Source organism: Callorhinus ursinus, unplaced genomic scaffold, assembly GCF_003265705.2.
Source record: "Callorhinus ursinus isolate GAN/ISIS: 27379988/994484 unplaced genomic scaffold, GSC_fseal_2.0 scaffold47, whole genome shotgun sequence".
Classification (NCBI taxonomy): Eukaryota; Metazoa; Chordata; class Mammalia; order Carnivora; family Otariidae; genus Callorhinus; species Callorhinus ursinus.
The window spans coordinates 5,416,048-5,442,698 of record NW_027397109.1 but is presented as its reverse complement, the minus strand read 5'-3'; the positions used below and the strand labels follow the sequence as shown (position 1 = coordinate 5,442,698).

Here is a 26,651-nt window from a genome sequence, read left to right as displayed (position 1 = left end):
TCCGATCCACACCGACTGCAGAACAGCCCGGCTGGCCGATGCCAGGCCCTGGAGGGCCTGCTGCTTCCTGCAGGGCCCCGGGCGGCCCAGGAGGGGAGTTCTCAGGAGCAGCTATGGGCGAGGCTGGCGAGACGCCGCCGCCGTTTCCTTGACTAAGCCTCAAAGTAAGTAAAGGGGATCTGCAGGTGGAAAAGGTCTTTGTGAGGGGAAAGGACAGGAGAGGCATCGTCGTGGGGGGCGGGGGGCAAGGGGGCGACTGGCGGCAAACATGACAGAGTCCGGAGTACACAGGAAAAGCCAGTCCGTCTTTACTGTAGTGAGTGCAGGATACAAATAGTTTACAACAACCTCTAGCATTTTCTTAACCATTTGATAAAAAGTTCACTATAATATTTATTGTATAATGAAGAAAAAACACATTCAGGGAAAAATTGAGATTAACTTATTTTTCTTAAAAGGTTCATCTCAAGGATGGCAACAAAGTCCAGCTTGTGCCGCCAAACGGTTTTACATGATCAAACCGTGTACAGCTTCTTGTGTGAACTGTTGACTACAAACATTTACCAAATACATAAATCTCTTTTTAAAAAAGCCATTTTAAATATAGCAAAGCAGTGTCTTCTTGCACAGCAAAGTGAAGAAAGTTTCTACAGAGAAATAAAAGTTTTACATTTGTAAAATCTTTTTCACATTCTAATCATCTAGCTTCTTATGATCCAATGCCAGGAGTTTTCTGGTTCCTTATTTACTATGTATTTCTTGTGCGCATGATGGTTAATACAGAAAATAGGTTAATGCTTTGTTAGTTGTCCTTACAGTTAGTTAAAGGAAATGGTAAAACATATATTGTTCTTTCAGAACAAACCCCTGATTTAGTCTCTAACACAATGGACATAATTAGGGCTCAAAAGATGGAGTTTCGATCGGGACCATCTGCAGACATACAATGGTGACTCTCACTCTCAATGTAGGACCGGTCAGCGCACTGAGGGAAGGACAGCTGTTGGAAACCGTACTCGAACCAGTGCGGTGTCCTCTAAGCTTTTTTTGTTTTTGTCTTTTAGTAATAAAATACTTCATCTGAAGGATAAAATTTTCTTGTGATGGTGTCATACAAAACACACGAGTCTAAAACGGTAAGAAAAGTCAGTTCTAAAGAAACACCATTCGTGTCTTCCCCACTCTGAGTTGGTTTCCACCAGGAGATGTGCATGTGCATGTGTATGTGTTTGTACATGGAGTCTGGGTGAGGGGTGTCTGTCAAGTCCATACGCTCCAGGTCACACTGGGCAGACAGGAAAAGGGTTAACAGTCAAATATTCACTTCCTGAAAACGGAATACATTGTTACTTGGTCAGTGTAATTGAAATACAAACTCCGAGCCTCGTGTAATAGTATTTTAGAAAACAGTAGTTGTACTGATTATAAACCTGCATAGAAAGAAAGACTATTGAGATACAGTCAGAAAAGCCATCTCATAAGGCACACAAGAAAATAGACAGTAAATGCGAATGTGGTAACTCCTATTCCAATGTACAGCAGAAGTTCATGAACGTGCATGAATAGTAACGAAAGAATCACTTAACACTTTCAAAGCTATAAATGGTTTACAAAGTGGTAAGGATTATCTTGGAAATTCAGTGTTGGGAGACTGTCTTGTTTCCATCAGGTGTGACCTTATGAAGAAACGTGCCTGTATGCAGTTCAGTAAAGTACATTTTAAAGAGACACTAATCCTTTCTGAGTAACAGCCCCAATGGCCATCCTGACGAGAGGAGACAGCACGTCACCCTCCCTTTTTTTGGCCTCTATCGAAATTTACTACCCAAACTGTTCCTAAAACCGAATTCCATTTTGTAGCTGTGAACACCACAGGTTTCCCCTGTACCTAATACCCATGTGTCAGTCAGGAAATCTGGCTGATGATTTGTCACAAATAGCATGTGAGGAAAATGTCAGAAGGAAGGCAATTTAGGGGGAAAAGCAAAATATAAGTAAAAAATAAATTGTAGGTAGCTGCTCAACATTAAGTTTAAAATACAAAATAGCAGCAATGTTTAAACCCTTACTTTGAGTTTCTCAGGAAAGGGAGTATTTAAAAATCTATGATGAAAGATATACAGGACTTTGAATTTTGTTTGTGGCACAAGCCCAGGAAACGGACGAACCTGCCATCATGGCTTCGCTGTCTTCCCGGAGGAGGAAGGCCTCGTTCAAAGGCTAAGCTGAGTGCGGCCTGGGTTTCATGAGGATGGCGAGCCGTGCCGGCTAGCGATGGGCCCAGGAGAGAGCTTCTCCCCCCACCAAAGTGCCATTTCCATGCACAGAGAGTTGTGAAGGGTAGTGTCTTGTGACCAGCTGCATCGTTCTATTTCAGAGGGGCCAGGAAAAAAAGATCCCTTCCCCCACAAATATTTTTCCTAATCATTTACCACTTATAAAACCTTTGTGCTCATCTACTATTTTGCCATGTTCTCTAATATTAAATTAGGCCAGCTTTTTCTACTATATTTTTTTTCCTCACAAAAGGCAAGTTTTAAGTAATGCCTTATAAAATCTGTTACAACACATTTTATATTTATGCAAGATGAACTTAACACCAGTTTTTTTTTGCACTTTGCTATTTATGTACACATATAAAATATATAATGATGCTCAACCCATACAGCACAAAGATTACAATGTAACATCACACATTCACCACCAGTGAGGGGAGAAACCCCTTTATACAATCCTCTGAAAAGACTGGGCTAATAATTAAAATCCAAAGTACAGTATATTTAACAAAATAGTAAATATTAAACAGTGAATACTCTACTTAATAAGGATCTCGCCTTTTCCCCCCAAATTGGCGGCAATCCACAAAAATATACTTTTTAATCTGGTGACCATACAATACATAGGTACTTACATCAAAGGTGATAATATATTTAAGATGCTATATACACAAAAGAGTTTGGCTCAACTTTTAATTTACATATAGAATAAGTGTTCATGGCTTTTTTTTTCCAAGGTTCTGCTTGCAAGATATTTTTGTGTTTTTTTTTTCCCCTCTTAAAATAAAACTAAAAAGTTAAAACAAGATAAAGCTATTCTCTTAAAAAAAAAGTTACAACATACAGCTTTGGCTTATATAAATAATTCATAGCAGAATGTGTTCAAAAGTAGTGAATATAATTTTATATATAGTCATCAATTCATAAGGGTGTTTTCTTTCATATAAAATATACATGAGCTAAAATCAGTTTAAGATATGAATGTAAAAAGAAACTTCTGACATAGTCCAATTATAACTTAATATATTAATTTATTTTGTTAATGCTCTATATTTCTAGGCTAGTATTTTCTGAATATCTCATGCGTGTTTTCTACTCTCTCTCTTTTTTATTAGCTAAAGATCACTTCTTTGACCCAATACATTTTTGCACGTGCAAAACAGTTATGTGTGGGGCTTTTTTGTTTTTTTTTTGTTTTTTTTTTAAATATCAACAGCCCTTCCCATGCACCCCTCTGCAACAGAGACCCATGCCAGGCTGGGTAATTAATATAAATGACATTTTATGTACAGTATTGCTTTCTTGGTTCCTGCTTTTCTACTGCTCTGTTCTACAAAGCATTTTTCTTAAGTAACTACAGTCACTGCACAGTTAAATAAAACAAGTAGGGGCCCTCTAGGTTTCTGCAAGCTAGTGTGGGAGAATTATATATGGGTACACGTTTCTCTGCAAAAACTGGTTATCTTATGAAACAAGTAGTCCAAAGAAGTGCCAGACTAGATTCTGCCTACAGGGCGCTTTGTTTGCCATGGGACGCACATCTGCAGATCTACGAGGCAGGTAAGTGCCCGATTCTGTATGCAACACACACCCACACACACACACACACACACACACACACACTCACGCCCACATACATATATATATAAAGGGATATATATGTATGTATGTACATATAAATATAGTTAACTCATGTCCTTATTTACCGATGTAGATATGTAGGGCAGTTCGCTGCAGGATCATGAAGTACTAACACCAGCCCGGGAGCCTTAGGTCACCCACGCGTCCATCCTCATTCGCTTGACAGAAGGGCTTTCTCTGTCCTCCGTGGTGGGGGGCCGGCCAAGCACGATTGGAGAATGGAAGTCGCCCCGTGGGTCCTCCCGGTCACTACCATCATAGGAGCTGCTCGAGCTGCTCAGACTGTCCACAGGGGAGCGCCCCATTTCCTGCCGGGGCTGTGGGGGCTGTGGGGGCTGGGGGGGCGGCGGCTGCGGCGGCTGCGGCTGGAAGCCTGATGGGGTCATTCGATCCCGGGGAGGTGAAATTGGTTCTGACTTAATGTTGATGTTCTGGTTGGTATTAATGGATAAATTCGAACCCTGAGATAACTGCCCTCCAGCACTGAAGGAAAGAAAAGATGTTAGATGGTGGGTGAGTGCGTCTGCATCACCGGAATGGTACTGCAGCCACCGCCCGACTGGAAGCCCGTCAGAATTCCCAAGGACTGCCTTCAATGCCCTCTCTGTGGAAGGAAAAAAATGCCCAGGACGGTGGAGAGCTCTGGGGACTAGGTCCCCTGGCCACGGCCTGGGTCCTTCTGCAGGGGAAGGAGCCGAAACTGTGCATCTGCGGCTGCGCGGGGAGCAGAAGGGGAGGGAAGGACACCGGCCCTGCACACGGCTTCCTCTCTGCTCTGGCCCTGGGACAGGCGCAGCTCATCTGTGCGCACAGCAACGCGAAGGCCGTCACCTGACCCTATTTTCCAGGGGAGGAAACCGCCTCGGAAGGCTAACTTGCTCAGAGCAGCAGTGTGTGTACAGGCTTCTCCTGGAGGCCAAACCGTTGCCGCTTGCCATGTGTTCATTTAGGACGAACAGACCCCCCCTGAGAGCCAACGGGCAAAGAAAATCAAAGAAGGAAACGCTCCTTGGCTTTCTCCGCAGACTGGAGGAGAGGAACAGCAGGGGTTGGGTATCGTGTGTGTGAATCCAGCTACTGGGGTTAATGTGGTTGATCCCAACCCGCTGCACACACTGAACCTCACCAAGAAGAGTTCAACAAAGAGAACATTCCTTATGGGCAGGGTGAGGGCACACCAGGGAGATGAGCTTACAGTGGTGCCCAGGGGGTATCCGAGAGTGCTAGCAGGAGGGAGAACCAGGATGACGGCGTAGGCAGAGGAGAGCCTCTCGGGGGGGGGGGGGCACAACAGCAGACCCAGTTGGCTTCCATGAGGGTTGGCTGTTTATTTTCCTATTCCCTTTGTGCACGGACACCACCAAAGCAAAAAAAAAAAGTGTGTGTGTGTGGGGGGGTGGGCCTGAATACCTTTAGCTGCCTTTCTTCCAACACTGGAATCAGATGTAGAGGTGGGGAAGGAGGGGTGGGACTGGGTGGCTTAACGGTTGGCTGGTAGGTAGAAGGGAGGTGCAGGTGGCAGACGTCTGTGCCTCAGTACCCTTTGGTTACTATTTTGAGTCTCTCTACCTCCCCAGAAGAGAAGCCTTGCTCCCCAGATCTCTTCAGGGAATGCCTAGTTTGATCAGTGTCCAAGTTATTATCTAGAATCACATAAAGGAAATATTTTCTCCAAACACTGTACCACATAAAAAAGAAATTCTAGGACAGTCACATGACAGTAAACAGCACAAAAGACTGTAACCGATAGAAAAATAAAGTGCACGGGCTGGGAGAAGAGAGTCGGAGACAATTTCTAGGTACTCACACCAGAGAGCTGAGGGCTGCTTGTCCTAAATGGTGCTGCTGCCAGGCTGACACCTGTCCCAGAGACAGCATGCCCGGGGGGTTGAAGCCCTGCAGGGCCGACAGGTCCGCACTAGTCAGCGAGTAATCTAGGACAAGGGAAGAAGTATTACTCGTGTGTGGGCGAGAAGGCCCACGCAAATCTGTTTTTCACAGAGTAGCTCCAAAAGTTCCCCGGTTGAAAGAAGCCAGGTACTTCCTAACATAAAACACACAGGTCTGAACCCACAATAGTTTTTCTTTGGGGAGGTTTACAGGTCCTAGCTGCATTTGCTTGTCTGGGATTATCTCAATAAAGTCAGTCTCAACTCTGTACTACATGTTTACAGTTTCCTAGCTCACAAAAGTTGAGATCCTTTTCCCACACTTGTACAGAGAAATAATGACAGGGCCATCGCTAAGGGACATGCGTATGCAGCTGTCATCTTACACATGCCCATCGCTCCCTGGCCCCCCGAAAAAGGAGCAACAGATGGGACAGAGCCTCGATCAGCAGCTCTTCTCTTCTTGAACTACTGGGGAGCAGGAAGGACACAGCACCCCTTCTCGTGCGGGGCCAAGCTCGGGGGCCTGGAGCAAATGTTAGCAATGACCGATGAATGGCGGTCGTTCACAGTACAGGGCTGTCAAAGATCCTGGACTGCGTGCAACACAACTTCAAGTTCATGAAAAAACTTACGTGTGACAAGAGTATAGTAGAGAATATAGCTCATTTTCTCTGAATGCCTCAGTCATAATCACTTTGGCCAAGACTCAGGACATTAGGTATCATTCACACATCGAGCTATTTCAGTTCTTCATTAACACTTCTCTTTTCCCATTTAGTTTTGAAGAGAAGTGGCAAAAACTCTTCTACTTTTTACTGCTTTCTCATGTCTCAAGAGAGGTATTTAAAGAAGCTGGTCTTCCTAGTGAATTAACACTAATAAAAAAGGGACTGAGTGGCAAGAACAAAGCTGGTGCTTAGGACTCTGCCAGCCTCTACACTCCGCTCATGCCATGATCTCCGACCGCCTCATCCACTCCCCGAGGCGGCGGCACAGGGGGTCCCGCACACTGGTGCCTTCCACAGTGCCCCCTGCAGCCCCCAACTCTCTCTCTACCTCTAGGTCCTCCCAACTACCTACGTGGTATGCCCATTTGGGTGTCTCTCCGAACACCTCAAATCTGACACCCGAACTGGCCCCCTCGTCCCCTCCAAACCTACTCCTTATCTTCATAAACAGCACCGATACGCACCTGGTTGCCCGTGCCAGAAACCTGTGAGTGTTCTTGAGACTTCTCTCCTACCCACCACCACCCACCAAGGCCGGTCTGTTCTCCGTGTTGTCCCTCAAACCTGCCCGTTTCGCCAGCTCTCCTGCCACTGCGCTCGTCTAAGCCATCAGGATCCACTACTTCAGGCACCATGCCGGCCTCCCGAGTGGTCTCCTGGCATGCAGTTTTGCCCCATGAACACTAGCCAAAGTGATCTTAGAGTAACAAATATGCTCCAGGCACCTCTCTGCCTCAAACTTTCTGGCTTCCCAGTGCTCCCAGTATCCAAAATCTTCAACATGGCCTATAAATTGTTACTTACCTCTGTAGTTTCAACTCTACACACCCTGCTACCTACCCCCATCCCTCCAGCCATGCTCCGGTCTGCTAGCCTTTGTACACAGTGCTCCCTCTCCCGGGAACATTCTTCCTGCTCTGCCCAGCTGAATCATGTGTGCCCCTTTAGTGAAGCTTCAGGTAGCTCTTCACACGACTATAATAAATGATTCTTAGAGCTATCAGTCCCGTGTCTTTCTCCACTGGCAACCATACACTCTTGTGTGCCTGGCCCAGTACCTGCCACATAGCAAGGACTCAACAAGTATGTGTTGAATGGATGTGCGAGCCCGTCTGTGAAGCTGGGCGTGACCTAACTGATGGGCATTAGGAAGTATCTGGGATTCCTCCACATAAAAACTGTTGTGCTTCCTGAAATGTCGCTCATATCTTCATCCCTTTCCTGACCATTTGGCCTGAGTTTGACTCTATGTCCAGAAAGGCAGATGACATTCTACAGAAAGATGAAAACGGACATGTGTTTAAAAAGGGCAACTAAATACAGTAAAAATAATAGTTTAAAATTAAGCCAAATACATGCTCCAAAAAAGAGCACAGAGACCAAGTCAGTTAAAAGAAGGAATGAGACTGAGGCCAAGGGACTGACAGTTTTGAGAGAATGGGACTCTGTTTTTATGTTATGGTAATTCCCTCTGGACTTTTAAAAAACAAGTTCTTGCTAATCCAATAGCATGTCCGAAAGCATGCACAGTGCAACGTCTGCATATACGGGAAAACCTGTCATGAAGTGCTCAGGAAACTGCTCTCGCTTCGAACCAGTTCAAGCCCCATCTTTGCCGCCGGTGCTCCTCTGAACCTTTCAGCTCGTACGTGTCCCTCCTTCCTCACGTTCTCAAGAGTGCAAGCTGCTAAGCTCAGCCACTCCGGACTTCACCCCCAGAGCTGCCACCTCAGGTACATCCTGTCTCCCTAGCTGGCGTGAATCTGGGACAGAAGCTCCGTCCCTGGCACACTGTCACTCATACAGCTAATGATCACTGCAAGGACACAGAATTTCTATGGATGTGTTATCTCTTGCTTTACATTTGCACTTAGATTTGGACATTTTTTCATATTGATTGTTAGAGAAGGTAGTGGACATTTTCCTAAGAGGCTTTCTTTTTTCAACAAAACCTTTTAAAATTCTGTTTTAAATGAACTACATGGAATTAAAGTGACAATCAAATGTATCAATGGCCTCCGGGAGCTTCAGACAGCAGTTTGAAAGCACCATGCTAAAGCATTTACTCTGAAGTCTAAAATTAGATGATTTTTATTATAGCTTACTTAGAAGAATCATGAAAGGATGAATGCCCTGCACTGCAGTCTGAATAACTGACAAGGTATCATTTAACTATTTCCTTCTTTCCTTCTTTCTTTGAAGCATCAGGTGTTTGGCTCAGCGGGTGAGAAAGCGAAACCACACGTGCCGGCCTTCGGCCTTCTCCTCAGAATGGCCAATCTGGAAGAAACCTGCTGCACGTTGGGCCTCTGCAGACAGCCTGCGTGGCTAAGAGCACCCCTCCGATCACTCAGCAGTGCTAACTTTACCTACCAAACCCCCGAAACAGGGTATTTTAAAATGAAATGTCTAAATAAACATAAATGAGTGAGACGCTCCTCTCACAAGGGAGGAGTGAATGGCTCTGAGGAGAAACAAGAAAGGTCCTGGTTTGGCTCCTAAGGCACAAAGGACAGAAACAAAACCAGGTAGTTACATAGAGGAAAACACAGCCTGCCTGGCGCAGCTACACATCTGCCACATTCTGGAGCCCTGAGTCCCAAGGGATTCCGTCTTTCCCCCAGTGGGTTAACACAGCATGAGAAAACTGTCTCCCTTCACCAGCCTGGAGGAGTGCGACACTGTGTGATGAGGCATGACAGAGAAAATGCCGAGCAGCAGTCTCTCATCCCCCCTGGCTTGACATACAGGCCGTAATTCTGGGAACAGCTACCTGTTTCTTTGTCAAGGGTAAGTAAAAGATGACACTGGAAAATCATTCTACAGCGTTTTTGTACATTTTTCAAAACTAACCTTTGTTTTTTAATAAACTCAAATGTGAACCGAAAGAACTGCAAATAATTTATTTTAATCAATATACTTTTAAAAAAATCACAGAAGCATACGCTGATCACAAAACAAAGACCTAAAATCCACACAAGGCAAGAGAGCAGGCTCACCAGTGTTGTAGGCGGTCGGCATGGCTGAGTACACGAGTCCCTGCGGAGGCAAGCTCGGGGTGGTCACAGACACGACTGGGGTAGCTAGAGGCTGAGTGGCTTGAGAACTGCTTATCCTCTGGGTATTCTGTGAGAGATAGAAAAAAGTGTCATTATTTGAGTATTTATATTCAGGCTTAGTATTTTAAAAATAACATTCAATTTAAAAGTGACATTTTTCACAGTTTTATGATGTGAATGTCATTACTTCTTAAAGTAGTGATGATGTGAAAAAAACCTTAAAGATACTAATGGGAACAACTAAATATTTAATTTCAAGGGACATAGTTGTACATTAATTATTCATTTTCCCTCGTCTTTCATAGTGTTTACTGATGGCAAGGATATATCCTTAAAACGGAAACTTGCATTATGGGCGAGAATGCTTTGATGTGTTACCATAAAGGAGGACTTGCTGGCTCTACAAACATCACACCAGGCTGCCCAAAATCAAACATCTAGGTTTTCGACACTTGAGGAGAGCCAAAAGTCATTTGTATACTGAGAGTGTTAAGTCCATGAGTCTAGGGATCAAAACTACTTGTATTTGCAGCACTCACATGTTAACGTGGTGTTAAGTCTTGGCATCCTGAAGTACCCCTTGCTTTCAGTTTTCCTGCCCTGCGATCCTGCAGTTGCTACACACACATACACACTCCGAGTGCCCCGCCCCCAAACATGCTCAGCCTCCCCCACGGTCACCACCACCCACCCGGTGACCTATTTCTTGGCAGCAGGTTCAGATATGCTTCCCTGCACAGGCTCCTGACTCTTCTGAAAGAGAGGCTTTGCGTAGAGAGCTTGTGACTAACGTACTTTTCGTAGGACTGTGAATGGAGCAATATTAAATGCTTGCTGACTGACTCCATCTACACAGTATCCTATCCACACTGGGAATGAATTTAAAAAAACCAACTACTGAATAATCAAGTCAGCTTGAGATGGCCACTCCCCTACGTGTCGGGGGATGACAGCACCTTCTCACTGGAGGGGTTTCAGGGAACGCTCCAAAACCAAGTTCAGACGAAGAGAACAGACTCCATGATCCATGGGGTCAGCACCCAAGAAGGCCAAAGCACAACTACTCCAGGGTTATATATATATATATATGTACGTACGTACGTATGTATGTATGTGTGGGTGTGTATTTAATGAAGAAGTTACAGCCTGATAATGACATTTGGGGGTCTAAGCCGTATCAGTGAAAGTACCATTCGGTGCCCTTGAGGTTATAAAGAGACAGAGTGTGATTCCCTCTCACCAGTTTTCCCTCTCACCACTTCCAAAGGGTAATCAGATGAGGGCCTTTGGCTAGATTTAGATACTTGAATGTTAATCATCTCAGTTTATTTCATTAGTTTGTATTTTCCACCCAGTCTTAAGTTTCTATTCTAATTAAGAAAGACCATTCAGGATGTGGTCATGCACCTGAGTTTTTGTCCCAAATTCACTACTTCCTAAGCAGGGGGATCATTTCACCTTTCTGAACCTGTTTGTACAGCAGGGAAGACAGTGATCTTTGTGCTGCTGGCCTTGCGCACTACTGTGAAGCTCTAGTGAGCCAAGAGTTGGGAAGTGCTTTGGTAACTCAAGTACTACACGAATATAAGATAGTATCCTTAAACGATCTTCCCAAGAAACCCTCTGGCCCAAGATTTCTACATAACTGGTGGGACAAATTTCTATATAACTTCGGAGCCACAGGTATGACCCCTGGAGCAACCATGGAGTACAGTTGCTTTAGAACAGCAAGGCTTCTTAAGGAATGTCAGCAGCCTGCCTCTCACCAGAAGAGTCTTTAGTGGAGGCTCCAAGGCACCTGTTTTTCCTCACTTCGGGTCAGAGCCATCCAGGATTTCAAACCAATCTGAACAACTTTCTAAATGCTAACAGACTGGGATTATATTTTGGTTCTGACCACAAAGCTCTGCCTTTAAAATTGATTGAGTTTTACAGTCTGAATCAGCTTAAGTTTTAAAGACTATGAACTGTTTACGGTTTTTGGTTATGTCTTTGTTTCTTAATTACAAATATTTTTTATTTCATTTTGTAGTTTTCAAAGATTTAGAGAAATTTATCTTTGAGACTCTCTAACTGGGGGGTGAACTTTAAGTGGGTGGAAGTCAGTGCATGGTAAGTGGGAATACACTTTCATCTCAGCATCGTTAATAATTTTAATGAATTTTTCAGGTAGAGATATACTTTGGACTTAATCTAAGATTTGATCACTGGAAACTCAAGAGTCAGATAGTAGGCAAAAGAACACAGCATGACCCAGTTTGGCCTGGCTCTATCCATGCCAGGACTTCATTTCCATGGCAATCTCCTGGCATGGCCTCATGTGTGTAATAGTGAATGCCAATATATCGGTTCCATGCGTCAAAGCTCCTAATCTCAATGGCACTGATCTTTCTGAGAAAGAGACTTGTGGGACCACTAGAGGGCAACATACTGCTACAGAATTGAAAGGAAGCATTTGTGACAACTTTCTAAGGGTAAACAGTCAAAGACAAATTATTTTATCTTGAATTATAAACTTCCATTTTCTAATTATTACTGTATCACTAAGTATCTCCCCAGAAGAAAGTCTAAATCTGCACATGATATAATCCAATACCACAACTGATGGCAGACTAGTACATTTTAGTTTACTAAATACAAAACCACATCTAAAACTGTGAGTGATCACAAAGTTAAAGAATGATCTCTTATTTTAAGGACAGAGCACAGACAACCTTATCTAAAAAGACACAAACTGTGCAGAACACACCAGCATGCATATATGTGTAATAGTAAAACATAAGTAAAACCAACAGATGCCTCTCCCCCCATGCTCTCATGCAATCTGAACCCTTGTCCGTGCTACAAACTAAACATTTTCAAGTTTTTTCCCTTTAAAGCCACTAATTAGCAACTGACTTTGAATTTATATGATCATTTCTGTGAATTTTGGGTTTTAGTTCCCAAAGAAGAGAGAGTTATTTTTAGTTAAATTTATTTTCTAGAAGAAAAGCCAATAGGAATCATTTGTTTTAAGAAAAAAGGTAATAGCTACTTTTAACAGAGTATGTCCTGATAGAAAAAAATAAATTTGTATATATTAAATTACAGATATTCCTTTTAGCAAACAGGGAACCCCCCCTTATGGTTCAGATCGTCTCATGCAGTATGAAATAATTCCAACTCTGAAAAAGGTGACCTCACCAAAAATGATGTAATCTTTTTGAAAGAAAGAGAAATAACACAAGACCATGTGTTACAATCTGAGGAACTTTGAGGGTGAAGTCATTTTCTAAAAATATGTTAATAATCTGGGGAACTATATAAGGTATTTTGTATCTTTTCTTAAAAAAAAATCTGTAACAAGTGTCTTGTGATCATTGACAGCTATTGTTTTTAAAGGCTCTGTTCCAATGTTCCCTCCAACAAACAAAATGGGTCAAGATATGTAATTATAAAATAGAAAAACAAGATGGACTCTGTAGTACCAGTAGATTGGTTCAGGAATTAAAGGTGCTCAGATAGTGTTTAAGAACAACAAGAAAAACTGTAACAAAGGGAACACTGGTTAGATAAAAACATTTAAGAGAATTAGTACTTTCTAGATCTTTTGCAACTCCCTTCAAGCAGAAACGCACACTCACCAACTCCAATTCCTCTTCCTCCGACTGCACTCAGCACATGAGAGGGATACGAGAGTTACTAAGACTGTTGATACTCAAAAATAAAATATTTCTTTAGAAAAACATGTTATTTGGACACTAGTAGTTGCCTGGAACCCTAAAGAAATGATTAAATATATGCAATGAATACAGATATAAATTATTTATTGTCTCTCCACTGGGAACGGATTTCAGAAGAAAGATTGTTGTAGTCAGGCCAGACTTTAAAGCTGTCCCTGCTCCCCGGCTTAGTCTGCTCCTGCGTCAGCCTCACCCGCACACGGCCAGGCAATTGCAACCATTTTTAAAAGGAGTTCCTCATCATGATCCCAATTTATACCTGAAACTTTGAGAACACTTCATCCTCCCATCCCTAGCCTACCTGGTCACACATGTCCATTATTAAATACCTTCTAGATGTGTGCTCTTTGGTTGGCAGGAATTATTTTGTTTTCTTATTTCCCACCGCAGCTAGCACAGTGTTATGAAACAACAAGAACTCAAACATTGGTTAATAACAGTTTTGAATAACAAAGACTGAGATGCAAATACAGCTTTCATATGTATAATTTCACTGCAGAAAAACAACATGTATGAAGCAAATGAGACTGGAAGAAAAATAAACTGATAAATCATGTCCAGAAAAGAAATGAAGGACACATATTTATTTGTTCCTTTTCTCTAAGCATTTAGAAAATACTAATAGGCTAGAAATAATCGACTAACTAGTGTTTTCTTATTTTACTTGAAGAAGTCAAGCTTTTCTGTCAATCTATGGAAGGTGTCTTTATAAACATCATTGATAGAGGAAACCCCAATCTGAAAGCCAGTTTACCTGCAAACAAACTGCAAAATAGGCAGGCTGGTTATCTAGTCTGAAAAACAATCACCTGGCCTACAATTGCTATTTCAAATGTGGGTAAAATGCTCTTCAGCTGTTGAGTTATACAGATCTTCACATTCCTCCAACTACAAGATACGCATGGAAATACTGCGGGTAAGTGCTGTATGGTTTTCGCTTGAACCTGCAGGGACAAGGGTGTAAAATAGTTTATATGGCAAATTCTGAGTATTCTGCAGCGATGCTTCGTGATCTCTGAAACAAAGACCAGGCAGAGAGAACCCTGACCAGCTGCTAAATGCCTAAATGCAGTTTTGTCCTTACATTCTGCAGTTTACTAATAATTCTTATCAACATATTTCTGAGCCTTAAATGAAACTTTCTTTAGTTTGTATTTCTGAAAGAGTGGCAGGTATTTCACATCCCATTCCTGAAAGGTGAGCCAAATAACCATCCTGAATGCCCAAATGTTTTTCTTTTTGGGGTTATTTGTTATACATGTATGTATCTTTAACTTTGTATCCTGCAATGATCATACCCTTAGAGAGCAGTTACAAAGAAAGCATACTATCACATACCATACCCCAGCATCACTCCCACCCAGGTCTACATCCCAAACATGAGACAACTGTCAAAACTAACAGAGTTTTGCAGTCCTGAGTTACTGCTGAAGCTATAGGACTTCACTTGGATTTCACCAATGTCCCTTTTCTGCTCCAGGACCGGATCCTGCGTCCCACATGCCCTTCCCTGTCATCTACCCTTAGTCTCCTCTGGTCTGTGACTGTTCCCTCCATCTTTCCTCATTTTTCATGACCTTAACAACTTTTGAAGAGTACTGGGTGGATATCTTGTTGAATGTCCCATAATTTGGGGCTTAGATTTTCTCAGATAGCATGGATTTTTGGAAGAGTACCAAAGAGGTGATGTGACCCTCTTAGCACATCGTATCAGAAGGTATGTCATTCCATTATCGGTGATGTTAAGCTCGATTGCCTGGTTAAAATCGTGTCTTCCAGGATTCCCCACTGCAAAATTACTACTTTCCCTTTGTAATCAATTATTTGGGGAGAGACACTTTGAGGCTACGCAAATACCGTTTCTCCTTAAACTTTCACTCACTCATTTTAGCATCCATTGACCCTGCATGGCCAGGATCTCTGTACTGTAATTACAATGTCGATTTGCTATTTCTCTCATTCTTTCTACATGTAATAATTAGAATTCTTCTCTAAAGGAGAGCTGTCCCTTCTCCATTTATGTATTCGATCATTTATTTTTATCAATAACAGACTTGGTATTTTTTATTCCTTGGGTACTAATCCAATACTATTGTTACTTACTTTGTTGCTTAAATTGTTCTAGTTTGGGCCACTGGAGCTCTTCTGAAAGGCTGGTTCCTGTAACCTTTTCACCGGCACTTCCTTATCCTCTGGCCCCTCCAACTCATCCTGTATTTTCATTGCCCCAGCTCTATAATCAATCATTTCTCCAAGGAGTCCTGATTCCTTTTATTGGAGAATGTTTTAGAAACTAAGATCTGAGTACTAGGTGTGCTTGGTTACCAGGTGTCATTGTCTGAAAGGGCCTGTCAGATGAGCTAGGAAATATATGATGTATACTATTTAGGTGTATACACATTTATATTTCTCTATCTATATATGTTAAGAAAGTTAAGTTCATACTGAAACCTCCAACAACCCAGAAACAAGGGTTCACTGTAGCCTTCCCCAACCCCCACCCACCTTGCTTATTTATAACTTTTTCTTCCACCAACAATGAGAAACCCAGCTTTCTTTACAACATAATCACTGTTTGAGTGTGTGTAACAAATGTACCATCTTAAGCGCACAATGCTTTCCTACAATTTTCTGGTTTTCTCTATCTAGAGTTAAAACAGTTTCCAAAGTTACTGAGCACTCCTTCCCCATCCCCTTCTGTATCACCCTGTCACAGACTTGCACTACACTTAACATTCACGTGTCACGGTCTATAGTCTGTCTTCAGTTCCCCTGGAATCCTGGTTGATTTTAACTGCACATCATAAAAACCACTCTCTGTACAGTTTTATGGGTTTTAACAAAAGCACAGACTCATATGTACATCCAACAACACAGGATCACAGAATAGTTCCATCGCCTCAAAAATTTACCTCAAATTCCCTTTGTAGTCAACTCCTCTCTCCGTCCCTGGCAACCGCTGATATGTTTTGCATTTTCCAGAACAAAATATAAATGGAATCACATGCTATGTAGTCTTTTGGATCCAGCTTCTTTCACTTAGCAAAATTCATTTAAGATTCATCTATACTGCTGTGAATAAATGGCTCATCCCTTTTTATTGCTGAGCAGTATTCCTTTGTCTGGATGTACCACAGTGGGTATATCCATCCATTCAACTGTTGGAAGGACATCTAGGTTGTTCTCAGTTTTTGGCAACTATGAAAAATACAGATTCCTGTAAGCACAGTTTTCAATTCATTTGGGTAAATTCTTTAGGAGAGGATTGTTGGGTTGTATGACAAGTATATATTTAACTTTGTAAGAAGCTGCTGATCTGTTTTCCAAAAGTGGTGTATGATTTTGCATTCCAAGCATGAATATATGAGAGTTCTTGTTGCTCTGCATCCTTGTCAGAACTTGACATTTTAGTATTTTGGGTTTTTGGTTTGTTTTTAAGTAGGCCTCAGCGGGGCTTGAACTGGTGATTCTGAGATCAAGACCTGAGCTGAGATCAAGAGCTGGACACTTAACCGACTGAGCCCCCCAGACACCTGTTTGAGTATAGCTGACACATGATGTTACATTATTTTCAGGTGTACAACACAGCAATTCAACAACTCTGTATGTTACACTGTGCTCACAAGTGTAGCTACCATCTGTTACCATATAATGCTATCACAGTTATCACTGATTTTTTTATTTTTTAAATCTCAGCCATTCTAACAGATGTATAGTTGTATCATCCTGGAGGCAAGTCCTTTATCAGATATGTGATTTGCAAACAGTTTCTCCTAATCTGTAGGTTGTCTTTTTATTCTCTGGATAGGATCTTTTACAGAGTAAAACTTTTTTGATAGTGAAACTATTTTGATAGCATCAATATATCAAAATTTTCTTTATGGATCATGTTTTTGGTGTATTGTTTTTTTCCAATGTTTTCTTCTAAAAGTTTCAGAGTTTTGTATTTTATGCTTGAGTCTATGCTACATTTTAATTTTTGTATAAGGTATGAGTTATATCTTAAGGTTTCATTTTTGCATATGGATGCTGAATTGTTCCAACAGAGTTAGTTGTACCATCTATCCTTTCTCCATTGAACTGCTTCACTGCCTTTGTCAAAAAACAACTAAATATATTTGTGTAGGTCTATTTTCTGGGCTCTCTGTTTTGTCCATTGATCTATGTGCCCACCTTTTTGCCAGTACCTCTTTCATTCCTGATATTGATAACCCATGCCTTCTCTTTTAATTTGGTCAGTTCGGCTAGAAGTTTAGCAATCAAAAAACTAGGTTTTGGTTTGATTGCTTTTCTCTAATGTTTTTTTGTTTCAAATTTCATTAATTTCTGCTCTTTTTCTTTTCTTCTGGTTGCTTTGGGTTAAGTATGCTCTTCTTTCTTGAGTTTAAGTAAAAGCTTACTGATTTGGTACCTTTCTCTTTTCTAATATAAACATCTAATGCCTTGAGTTTCACACACACACACACACACACACACACACACACACACACACACACACACCCCATATATATATTTTATAATTTCTCCTGAGATTTCCTCTTTGACTCGTGGGTTATTTAAAAGTGTGTTTTTTTCTCAATATATAAAGATTTTTCCTTTCTGTTTGGATTTTATTATGATCAGAGAATATAATCTGTATGATTTCGATTCTTTGAGATTTGTTGAAGTTTACTTTATGGCACAGGAAATGGTCTTAGTGAATGTTCCAAGGGCCCTTAAGAAAAATGTTATGTTCTGCTGTTGTGTTCTGTAAATGTCTCTTAGGTCAGGTTCGTTGAGTATTGCTCAGGTTGTCTAGATCATTACAGATTTTTCTGCCTACTTGTTCTGTCAATTACTGAGAGAAGAGTGTTTAAGTTTCCAACTACAGTTGTGGATTTTTCTATTTCACCTTTTAGTTTCATCAGTTTTTGGTTTATGAATTTTGAACGTGAGCTGTTAGGTGCGTATACAATAAAGATACTTATTTCTTGGAAAACAGACTGCGTGAAGTCCTTCCTTATCCTTGGTAATATTCCTTATTGTGAAATCCACATTGTCTGAAATAATATGGCTACACTAGCCTTGTGGTTAATGTTTGCTCAGTATGTTTTCTCTATCTGCTAATCTATGCCTTTAAATTTAAAGTAGGGTTTCTGTAGAGAGTGTATAGTATGATCTTCCTTTTCTTAAACAATCTGACATTTTGTCTTTTAACTGATATTTACGACCACATTCGGTGATTACCTGTATGGTTGGATTAAAATCTACAATCTTGCTATCTGTATTTATTTGTCCCATCTGTTCTTTTTTCTCCCATATCTTGGGCTATTCGAGCATTTTTTTTATAATTCCATTTTTATCTCCTCTATTGACTTTTTATACCTCTTTTAAAATTGTTTTCTATAGTTGCACTAGGTTTTGTAACATACATCTTTAGTTAGAGTTCACCTTCAAATAGATATCACATTAGATGCTTACAACAGTGTATTTACAATTGCTTCTCTGTCTTTTGTTGTCCTATATTTTTACATGTGTTATAAGCACAAAATTCATTCCCCCTATTTTTGCTTTAGAAAGTAGTGATCTTTTAGAGCAATTAAAAAGAGAAAGATGCTCGGATTCTGGTTTCTCCAATAAAAAGGAACCAAGGGTCCTTGGAGAAATGACTGATTCTAGGACTAGGGCAGGAAATACACAAGATGAGCCTAGAGCATTTCACAGTAACGGAAAAATTTAAAAGCAACCTCCTCCATTACCCCCCCCCCAAAAAAACCCCACAAGGATGAAGGTGTGTTTTCAGAGGCACAGGAACCAACTGAACAGTCCTCAATAGCTAAAGCTGGAATATGAGCAACAGAATAAAACAGTATTGGTAGAACTATATATAAACAGAATTTAGGAGTATTATTACCCAAAATATAATGTCATTAAGTCTGTATTAATATAAATCATTAAATAAATGAAACTAAACAGTTAAGTCACCTGTTCAGAAAAACTCCAAATAATTTATGTAGATATTCCGCCCTCAAGGAGGTACAGCCTAACTCCCCACTCCTTAAGTATGGACCTTGCATAGGGACTTCTTTCCAAAGAGGACAGTACGGAAAGGAAGAAGCATAGAAACCCATGCAACACTACATCAGCAAGATGGCCAAGGTTAACATCAATAGTAATGATTCATAATAATACTATGTACCCTTTGTATGGGAGATAAAAATGGCACTTTAGTTCTGTGGCCTTCCTCCCCGAAACCCAGAACCCCAGTCTAATCATGAGAAAAACACGAGGAAAAATCCCAATGGAGGAACATTCTACAGAATACCTTACCAGTACTTCTCAAAACTGTTAAGGTCATTAAAACAAGGAAAGTCTTAGCGACTATCACAGCCAAGAGGAGTCTGAGGAGACATGGCCACTAAATGTAATGTGGTGTCCTGGATGGGGTCCCGGAATGCAACAAGACATGCGGTTAAAAACTAAGGAAAAATGAATAAAGTATGGAACTTTGGTGAATAATAATGTATCAATACTGACCCATTAGTTCTAACTAATGTACTATACTAATGCAAGATGTTAATAGGAGAAACTCATGTGAAGCATTAGGAGAACTTTCTGTACTATCTTTGTAATCTAAAATACAAGGTTTATAAAATGTAGGGGAAAATGAATTGTGTTTTATTTTATCTTCATTTATTTCATTTCCATTGTTCTATATTTCTTTGTGTAGATCCAAGTTTTTGCTGGTATCATAGTCCCTCTTCCTTTGGTGTTTCTTTAGAACAGATCTCCCAGCAATAAATTCTCCAGATTTTTTTGTTTGAGAAAATTTCTTTCATTTTTTTTTTCAAGATTTTATTTATTTATTTGACACAGAGAGAGAGATAGAGCACAAGCAGGGGGAGCAGGCAGGCAGAGGCAGAGGGAGAAGCAGGCTCTCTGCTGAGCAAGGAGTGAGATGCGGGCCTCAAACCCAGGACCCTGGGCTCATGACCTGAGCCGAAGGCAGATGCTTAATCAACTGAGCCACACAGGCACCCCTTCTCTTTCGACATTTTTGCTGGATACAGAATTCTACGTTGAGGGTTTTTTGTTTTGAATTCCAGCACTTCAGGTTACTCCACTGTTTTGTAGCTTGCAGAGTTTCTGAAGGGAAGTATGGTATAAATTCTTATCTTTGTTCTTCTCTTTTCTCTGGCTGCCTTTAAGATTTTTTCCTTGTTGTCCTTTGCTTTTAGCAATCTGAATGTGTGTGTATTTGTCCTACTTGGTGTTATTATTTTTTCAAATATTTCTTCTGCTCTGTTGTCTCTCTCCTCTTTTTGGAATTCCAATGACAAAAATGTTAAACCACCCGATAAAAGTCCACAGCTCTTGGAGGCTTTGTTTTGCTTTTTGTTTTATTTTCACTCTTCTTTCTCTTTGTATTGTAGTTTGGGTAACTCTACCGACCTACAGACCAAGAGGTCTTTCCTCTTGCTAGTCTTTAGTGCACAGTTTGAGTTAATTTAATTAGGAATTGGGCTGGGTTTGAGCTTCACCGGTGCAATGATCACCCTCAGTGCATCCAGCATGGGCCTCACATCCCTCTGGGAGGAAGTGAGCGTTGGTTTGCCAGGGGTTGTGTGTGTGTTTTCCCCAGAGGCTGCTCCACTCTCAGTCAAAGCCTTTTCCTCTTCTCAGGTGCCCTGTCATGCTCCCGGCATTGTTCCTGCTCCTCCGCCACAGCTTCAGATGGCTTTCCTTTTCCATTTCTCGAGATACAATGGGAGGTCACCAATGCCCAAAGGGTGACACTTTTTGTTCATCTCCTCACAGATTAAGACTTCTGGTCCACAGGACAGAAAGGGGAGAAGGGTCTAGGCAGCACATTTTGTCCCTATCACAGGGGCTGCTCTTGCCCCTTCCCAGCCACACACCACAGTGGAGGCTTTTTCAGGACGTTCCCAATCTCTTCTGTGAGCACCCACTGGGGTTCATGGAGAAAAAGCCTCCAAAAGAACTCGGACTTCCCCTATGTCCCAACACTAGGGCTTTACATGGGCCTGCCAGGAACACCTGGCCTCCAGCAACTCACCAAGCATCTGAGCTGAACTCTCATTACCTGTGTCCTACCTACACAAACCAGGGCTCCAATGTCCTCTCCCTGCAATATCTGTCTCTCCCTAGAGTCCGGGCCACTTGGGTGCCATGAAATCTCAGCACTACAATCTACTCCCAACTCGTTTTCCTTATAAGGCTGGGAGCAACAGTTTCCAGCTTTCTATCTCCAAATGAAAAATTACTTGTTTGTTTCTTAAGAGGTTTTGGTCCTGGCTCTCTTTTATATTACCTTGGACAAGTACTAACTTCTCCTTCAGTTTCTTCATCTCTACCCAGTCAAGATTATAGCATAACTGACAATCAAATGCGATGATGCATATGAAGATGTTTGGGAACCTATAAAGCATTATACATATGTAGATTATCTAAAGCCTAATGGCATCAACTTTCATTTAGCAAAAAATCAAATAATGCTGCATTACAGAGAGAACACCTGGCATATCACACTGCATGTTAGTCAAGCCATGCTATACTAGGAATGGTTTAAAAATTGCATACATATTGATTTTTTTTCAATAAGAAGCTAAGGGAGATAAACACACTCTCCTTTTCTTCATAAACACAGGATTCAAAAACATATGACGTTGGAACTATGAAGACATTGCCAAGGGCTGGGGGGGGGGAGACCTGTATTCTTTATAGAATTAAAAGGGAAGGTTATTTGAGAAGGAATAAACAAAGATTATTTGGAGGATAACTCATTCAAGTTTTGATGCATTATTCCCTATTCTACAGTGGTTCTCTCTAGTATGTAGAAACACTAACAACTAATATAGTGTTTCTCCTGCAGAAAAGCATGTGTAATCGATTACTGAAAGTATGCAAAGTCAAGATAGAAGAAATATTTAGGTCAGGTTTAATTTATGAATTTGGTGATGGAATCTCTGAGCTAAGAGACCAGTCCGGTAAAATTAAAATTAAGCCTAACAACCTCTCCTCATTTAGCTTTAATTTTAAATAACCACTAAGCATATTTACATCCTGTTTTTCTATAATCTGATTTCTGTGTATTTAAAATAGACCGATCTCTTCAAATGCCAACTTCAAATAGAAATATTCCTTAAGAAAGGGTCTAAATTCTATGGAAGTACAGAAAATTCTGAAGAAAAATATAGACTGGCTGTATTTTTAAAGAATGAGGCTGAAGAAAAATTTAACGTACCAGTGGAGGCATCATGCCCTTGCTTGAAGGAGGGATGACAACTCGAAGATCTGGTTTTCGACTATTCATTCCAAGATTGCCACCACCTGGAGGAGGGGGAGACTTTGTAGGCATAACTTTGCCTAAACTATTTGCACCAGTAGTTCCAATCAAATTTGGAGAAGCTCTTGAGTTTACGAATCCGTTCCCTGGAAAAAGGAAATATCATTCATTAATGTGAGAAGAGTCGTTAAAACACTTTGGTAGAAATATGAAACAAGTGTTTCCTAGTCCTAGTTTCAAATAAATTTTGTAACAAAACTCATTAGTAGTTGACCACGTATCTGAATATTTTAAAAATAAGCAAAAATGTCAACCTAAGTCTGAAATACACATAAAACTTAGGGCTTATGCCATCTGTTTCCAGTCTTACTGCGTGGACCTGCTGAGAGATACTCAAAACACAAGATTCGCGTCTAACAGGGCATTTCCTACTGGGGACTGAGATAATGGAGATGTTCGAAGAAGCCGCCTGAGACCGGCCTAGTCACTCATTTGGGCAGTAGAGGGCAGCAGAGGCACCCCTACTAGTCCGAACCTGAACCCGCTACCGCGACCAGGCCCACTTCGCTACTGCTTCTTTAGCACTCTAATGCTTCATCTTCACCAGGTACTTCCTCCTTACTGCTCCACCTCTAGCCACGCTGTTTCTTTGGCTGCCAGTAAGGTCTTCATTCAATATTTGTGGTTTGTCTGACTTTAATCATCTTATTCCTGGTCTTCCACTTTCTCTAAGAGAGCAGTCTCTCTCTCTTAGAGGAAGTAAGGACGTGTGTACATGGTGGTGATGTTCTATATATGCAGTACTTCTGGGCATCAGTTGAGCTAGGAGATCAAGGTAAGAGATCATCCCTATTTTCATGGAGGCTGCAGTCCTTCTAGTCCTCCGCAGGGGTAGCAGCCATGTGGTCTGGGTGAGCCAACTCCACTTCAATCCCTGCTTGGGGACAGTCCGAGCCACTGTGTGCAGGCATTCTCCCTCACCACTGTGATGGGATCTGGGAACGTCCAGTCGGATCCTAACTAAAGCAGCTGCTACATGATGGTGAGGGAGACTCCTGCATTCCTCCAAATATGACAGAGGAAGAAGCATTTGATTCTCGAGCCATTTTGAGATTCAGAAGAAAGCCAGAATGAGGAAAAAGCTGACAGGGAAAGGAGAACTGCACCCCGGGAAGACTGCATGCCAAGAAGTGAAATGATGCGTCTCAAAGAACTGCAATGAGTTAATGACAAAAAAACAATTATGTAATGTATGGTGATTAACATAATAAAAAAAAGAGCATTTATATTGGGTTATCAGAACATTTTAAATCTTTGAAAGTTTCTTGAATGGAACAGAAATATTAATTTAAAACCATTTACAATCCATATAGTGTTTGGTGGTTTATAAAACATTTTCAGGGGGCGCCTGGGTGGCTCAGTCAGTGAAGCGTCTGCCTTCAGCTCAGGTCATGATACCAGGGTTCTGGGATTGAGCCCCGCACTGGGCTTCCCTGCTCAGCAGGGAGGTCTGCTTCTCCCTCTCTCTCTGCTGCTCCCCCTGCCTGTGTGCACGCTCTAATAAATAAATAAAATCTTTTAAAAAAAATAAAACATTTTCAGGTACTGAAAATAATACTATTCAGTATTATAATGAATAGAAGCAACTGATCAATAGGAGAATTCTAAAATTTAAAAAAATGTAACTAGAGAGGGATTAAGTACTTGAAGATAATCAGCTGAAGAAAATGGATGCTTCAATATATCTGCTTATAGAGTTTGAAAAACATGTTATTTGGCAGTATTATTTATATGAATAACTAAAAATTGACGTTTGACAATGTGATCTAATCAACGTTACTGGATCCTAACCAGTATCATTTTCAAAGGACAAAGAAAACTGAGTGGTGAGGCGTGGCTCTGGGGAACTGGCCCGCATCTCTCCAGCCGTTGTCATTCAAACTGTCAGGATTCCAGATGACCGATTTTCCTCTCTGCCACCACCCCCCTCAGTCTCACCCAACTCCTCCTGCTTTCTTCAAAACTTTTACCAAGTGACCTACCGGTTTTAATTCATTTACGTGACTTAATTTTTGCTGTGAGGACTGGTATTTCAGTTAACCTGATGAGGCTATTTCCTGCATTCTACTTCCATTATCTTGAAACAGTATGTATTAAATCTGGATGAATCTCCTTTCCACACCCCAGAGAGCAATTCCTGCATTCTATTAAGCTTCAGAAAGCAGTGCTGTTAAACAATCTCTTCACCAGGCCAACCCCTGTGGAGCAGAGCTCATCCATGCATTGGGCAGAGGTAACTGCTAAGGCAAGTCATCTGAATACAAAATGCTTATCAAGTAATTTTTCAAAAATAGGCTTAATAGAAACTAAAAGAATGTTGGATTAACATTAATAAGTACAGATTAACATTTCTCTTAATAGGCACAAATGTTTATAATCTCTTTGATAGCATTTAGAAGATTCTTATTTACTTGACTTGTACTCAAATCTGAAGGATAAAGCAATATTTCTTCTCAAATACATTACAAGGTGATGTGAAGCTAATGTAGAAGAATGCATTATCAAGAAGCTCTAATACTCTTTACCCATGTGTAGTCTAGGATGCTTTTCAGCTACATATAATACCACAGTAACCCAGAGTGAAGGGACTCTAAAAGCATGGTATTTCTTAGTGTGAAGTTGGGAGTCTGCAGCAGATAATTATCACAGGATGATGTCAGTGTCTGGTGACTTGTCAGGCTGAAACAGGATAACCTTATATGCATTATTTGTTATATTGTGGAGTGTAGTGATATACTATCGAATATACGTCTTAATTCCCATTTTTTATGACAAAAATGTACATATTTCAGTATATAACTCATCTTTCCACGCCCTACAAATTTAAGAATTAAAGTACCAACTCTAAATGAATTAACCCAATGTGATTATTATCAAAATGTGTTCTCAGGTTTTAAGGTAAATTATGCCCTGACACACACATGATAAAAATGCTCTTGAGCAAACTGCATACCGATGCCTCCAGAAATTTAAGAAAGCTAATCTCACTTATGGTCCCTACAGCTCTAAGGCAGATCATTCAATTGTATCAGTCTGGCTCATATTTCAGAATATCCTGTCAGCTGGAATAATGTATTCAAGTGTCTAGAAAGCACTCCATGTTCTTAATACCACTCTTTTAGGGCTAAATTATAGACAATGATGTCATTAATGTTTTACTACTATGAATCTAATTCAGAAGTTGAACTAACATGCACAGGATTTTGAAAATCTCAAAGAATTCTGAAAAATTTGTCCAAAGCAAGGCTCAAGAATTGATTTTATCATATTTGACCAATTTTCATAAAATCTGACAAACTTTCAGCTGATGATTCAATAAATAAAAAAACATTTTAAAAATCTATACAATTATCTTTTGTATAAAGAACTGAATGAGGTTTCTAAAATTAAAAAATACCATGGTTTTTAAAATCATGGTTGACACATTTACTTGATTCAGTGGAAATTCCTATATGACAGACAACATGGGTTCTGTCCATTAGAAGTTTATAATCCACAACAGACAATGCTCATGAAATCCTGTGTGTCTCTTCCTGAGTGCTGTATTCATCCTCTCAATCTCTCCCATGTGGGCAGCCCCAAAGAGGCTTCTCCTCCTTCAGAGACTTCAGGCATCCCCCTGGCTTTAACCATTGCCTCAGTATGACTCTTAAATCTGTTTCTGCTCTTTATATCTAATTTCTAGTCCACATGCAACCATATCCCACAGATATGCTGCTGTCATCTCAAACGCCACCAGTTATAAACCCCTGTACTACCGCCGCCCGCTGTCACTCCCATCCAACTTTCACAGAGCTCCAGCTTTGTTACTCTTTATAATATTTCCCTTTTCATCCATCTCTCTTTAGCTGCCACTGCCCCTGCCACACTGCAAGCCCTTACTATTACCTTCGCTCACCCCTAAACAATTCCAAGAGCTTCTTGAGCCTTTCTTAGTCCAGTGTATTTTTTTCTTTCTCAACATGTTTTAAAAAAGTGAAATTGCTG

The 26,651-nt window shown here is 40.9% G+C and overlaps 1 protein-coding gene across 11 annotated transcripts in view; it reads right to left on the bottom strand.

The window, feature by feature from the left end:
• Positions 1-284: 284 nt before the first annotated feature.
• Positions 285-26,651, bottom strand: part of MEF2A (myocyte enhancer factor 2A) — a 173,009-nt gene continuing 146,642 nt past the window's right edge. For 5 of the 11 annotated variants that reach the window (XM_073882495.1, XM_073882491.1, XM_073882493.1 and 2 more), the window contains 5 exons: positions 22,563-22,750; positions 13,220-13,243; positions 9,537-9,663; positions 5,725-5,851; positions 285-4,400 (listed from right to left, as the gene is read on the bottom strand). In XM_073882495.1, coding sequence (XP_073738596.1) covers positions 4,046-4,400; positions 5,725-5,851; positions 9,537-9,663; positions 13,220-13,243; positions 22,563-22,750 — 821 coding nt within the window. In that variant the 3' untranslated portion in view covers positions 285-4,045. The remainder of the gene's footprint in view (positions 4,401-5,724; positions 5,852-9,536; positions 9,664-13,219; positions 13,244-22,562; positions 22,751-26,651) is intronic. The other 6 variants (XM_073882498.1, XM_025893000.2, XM_025893001.2 and 3 more) reach the window with 3 other exon arrangements.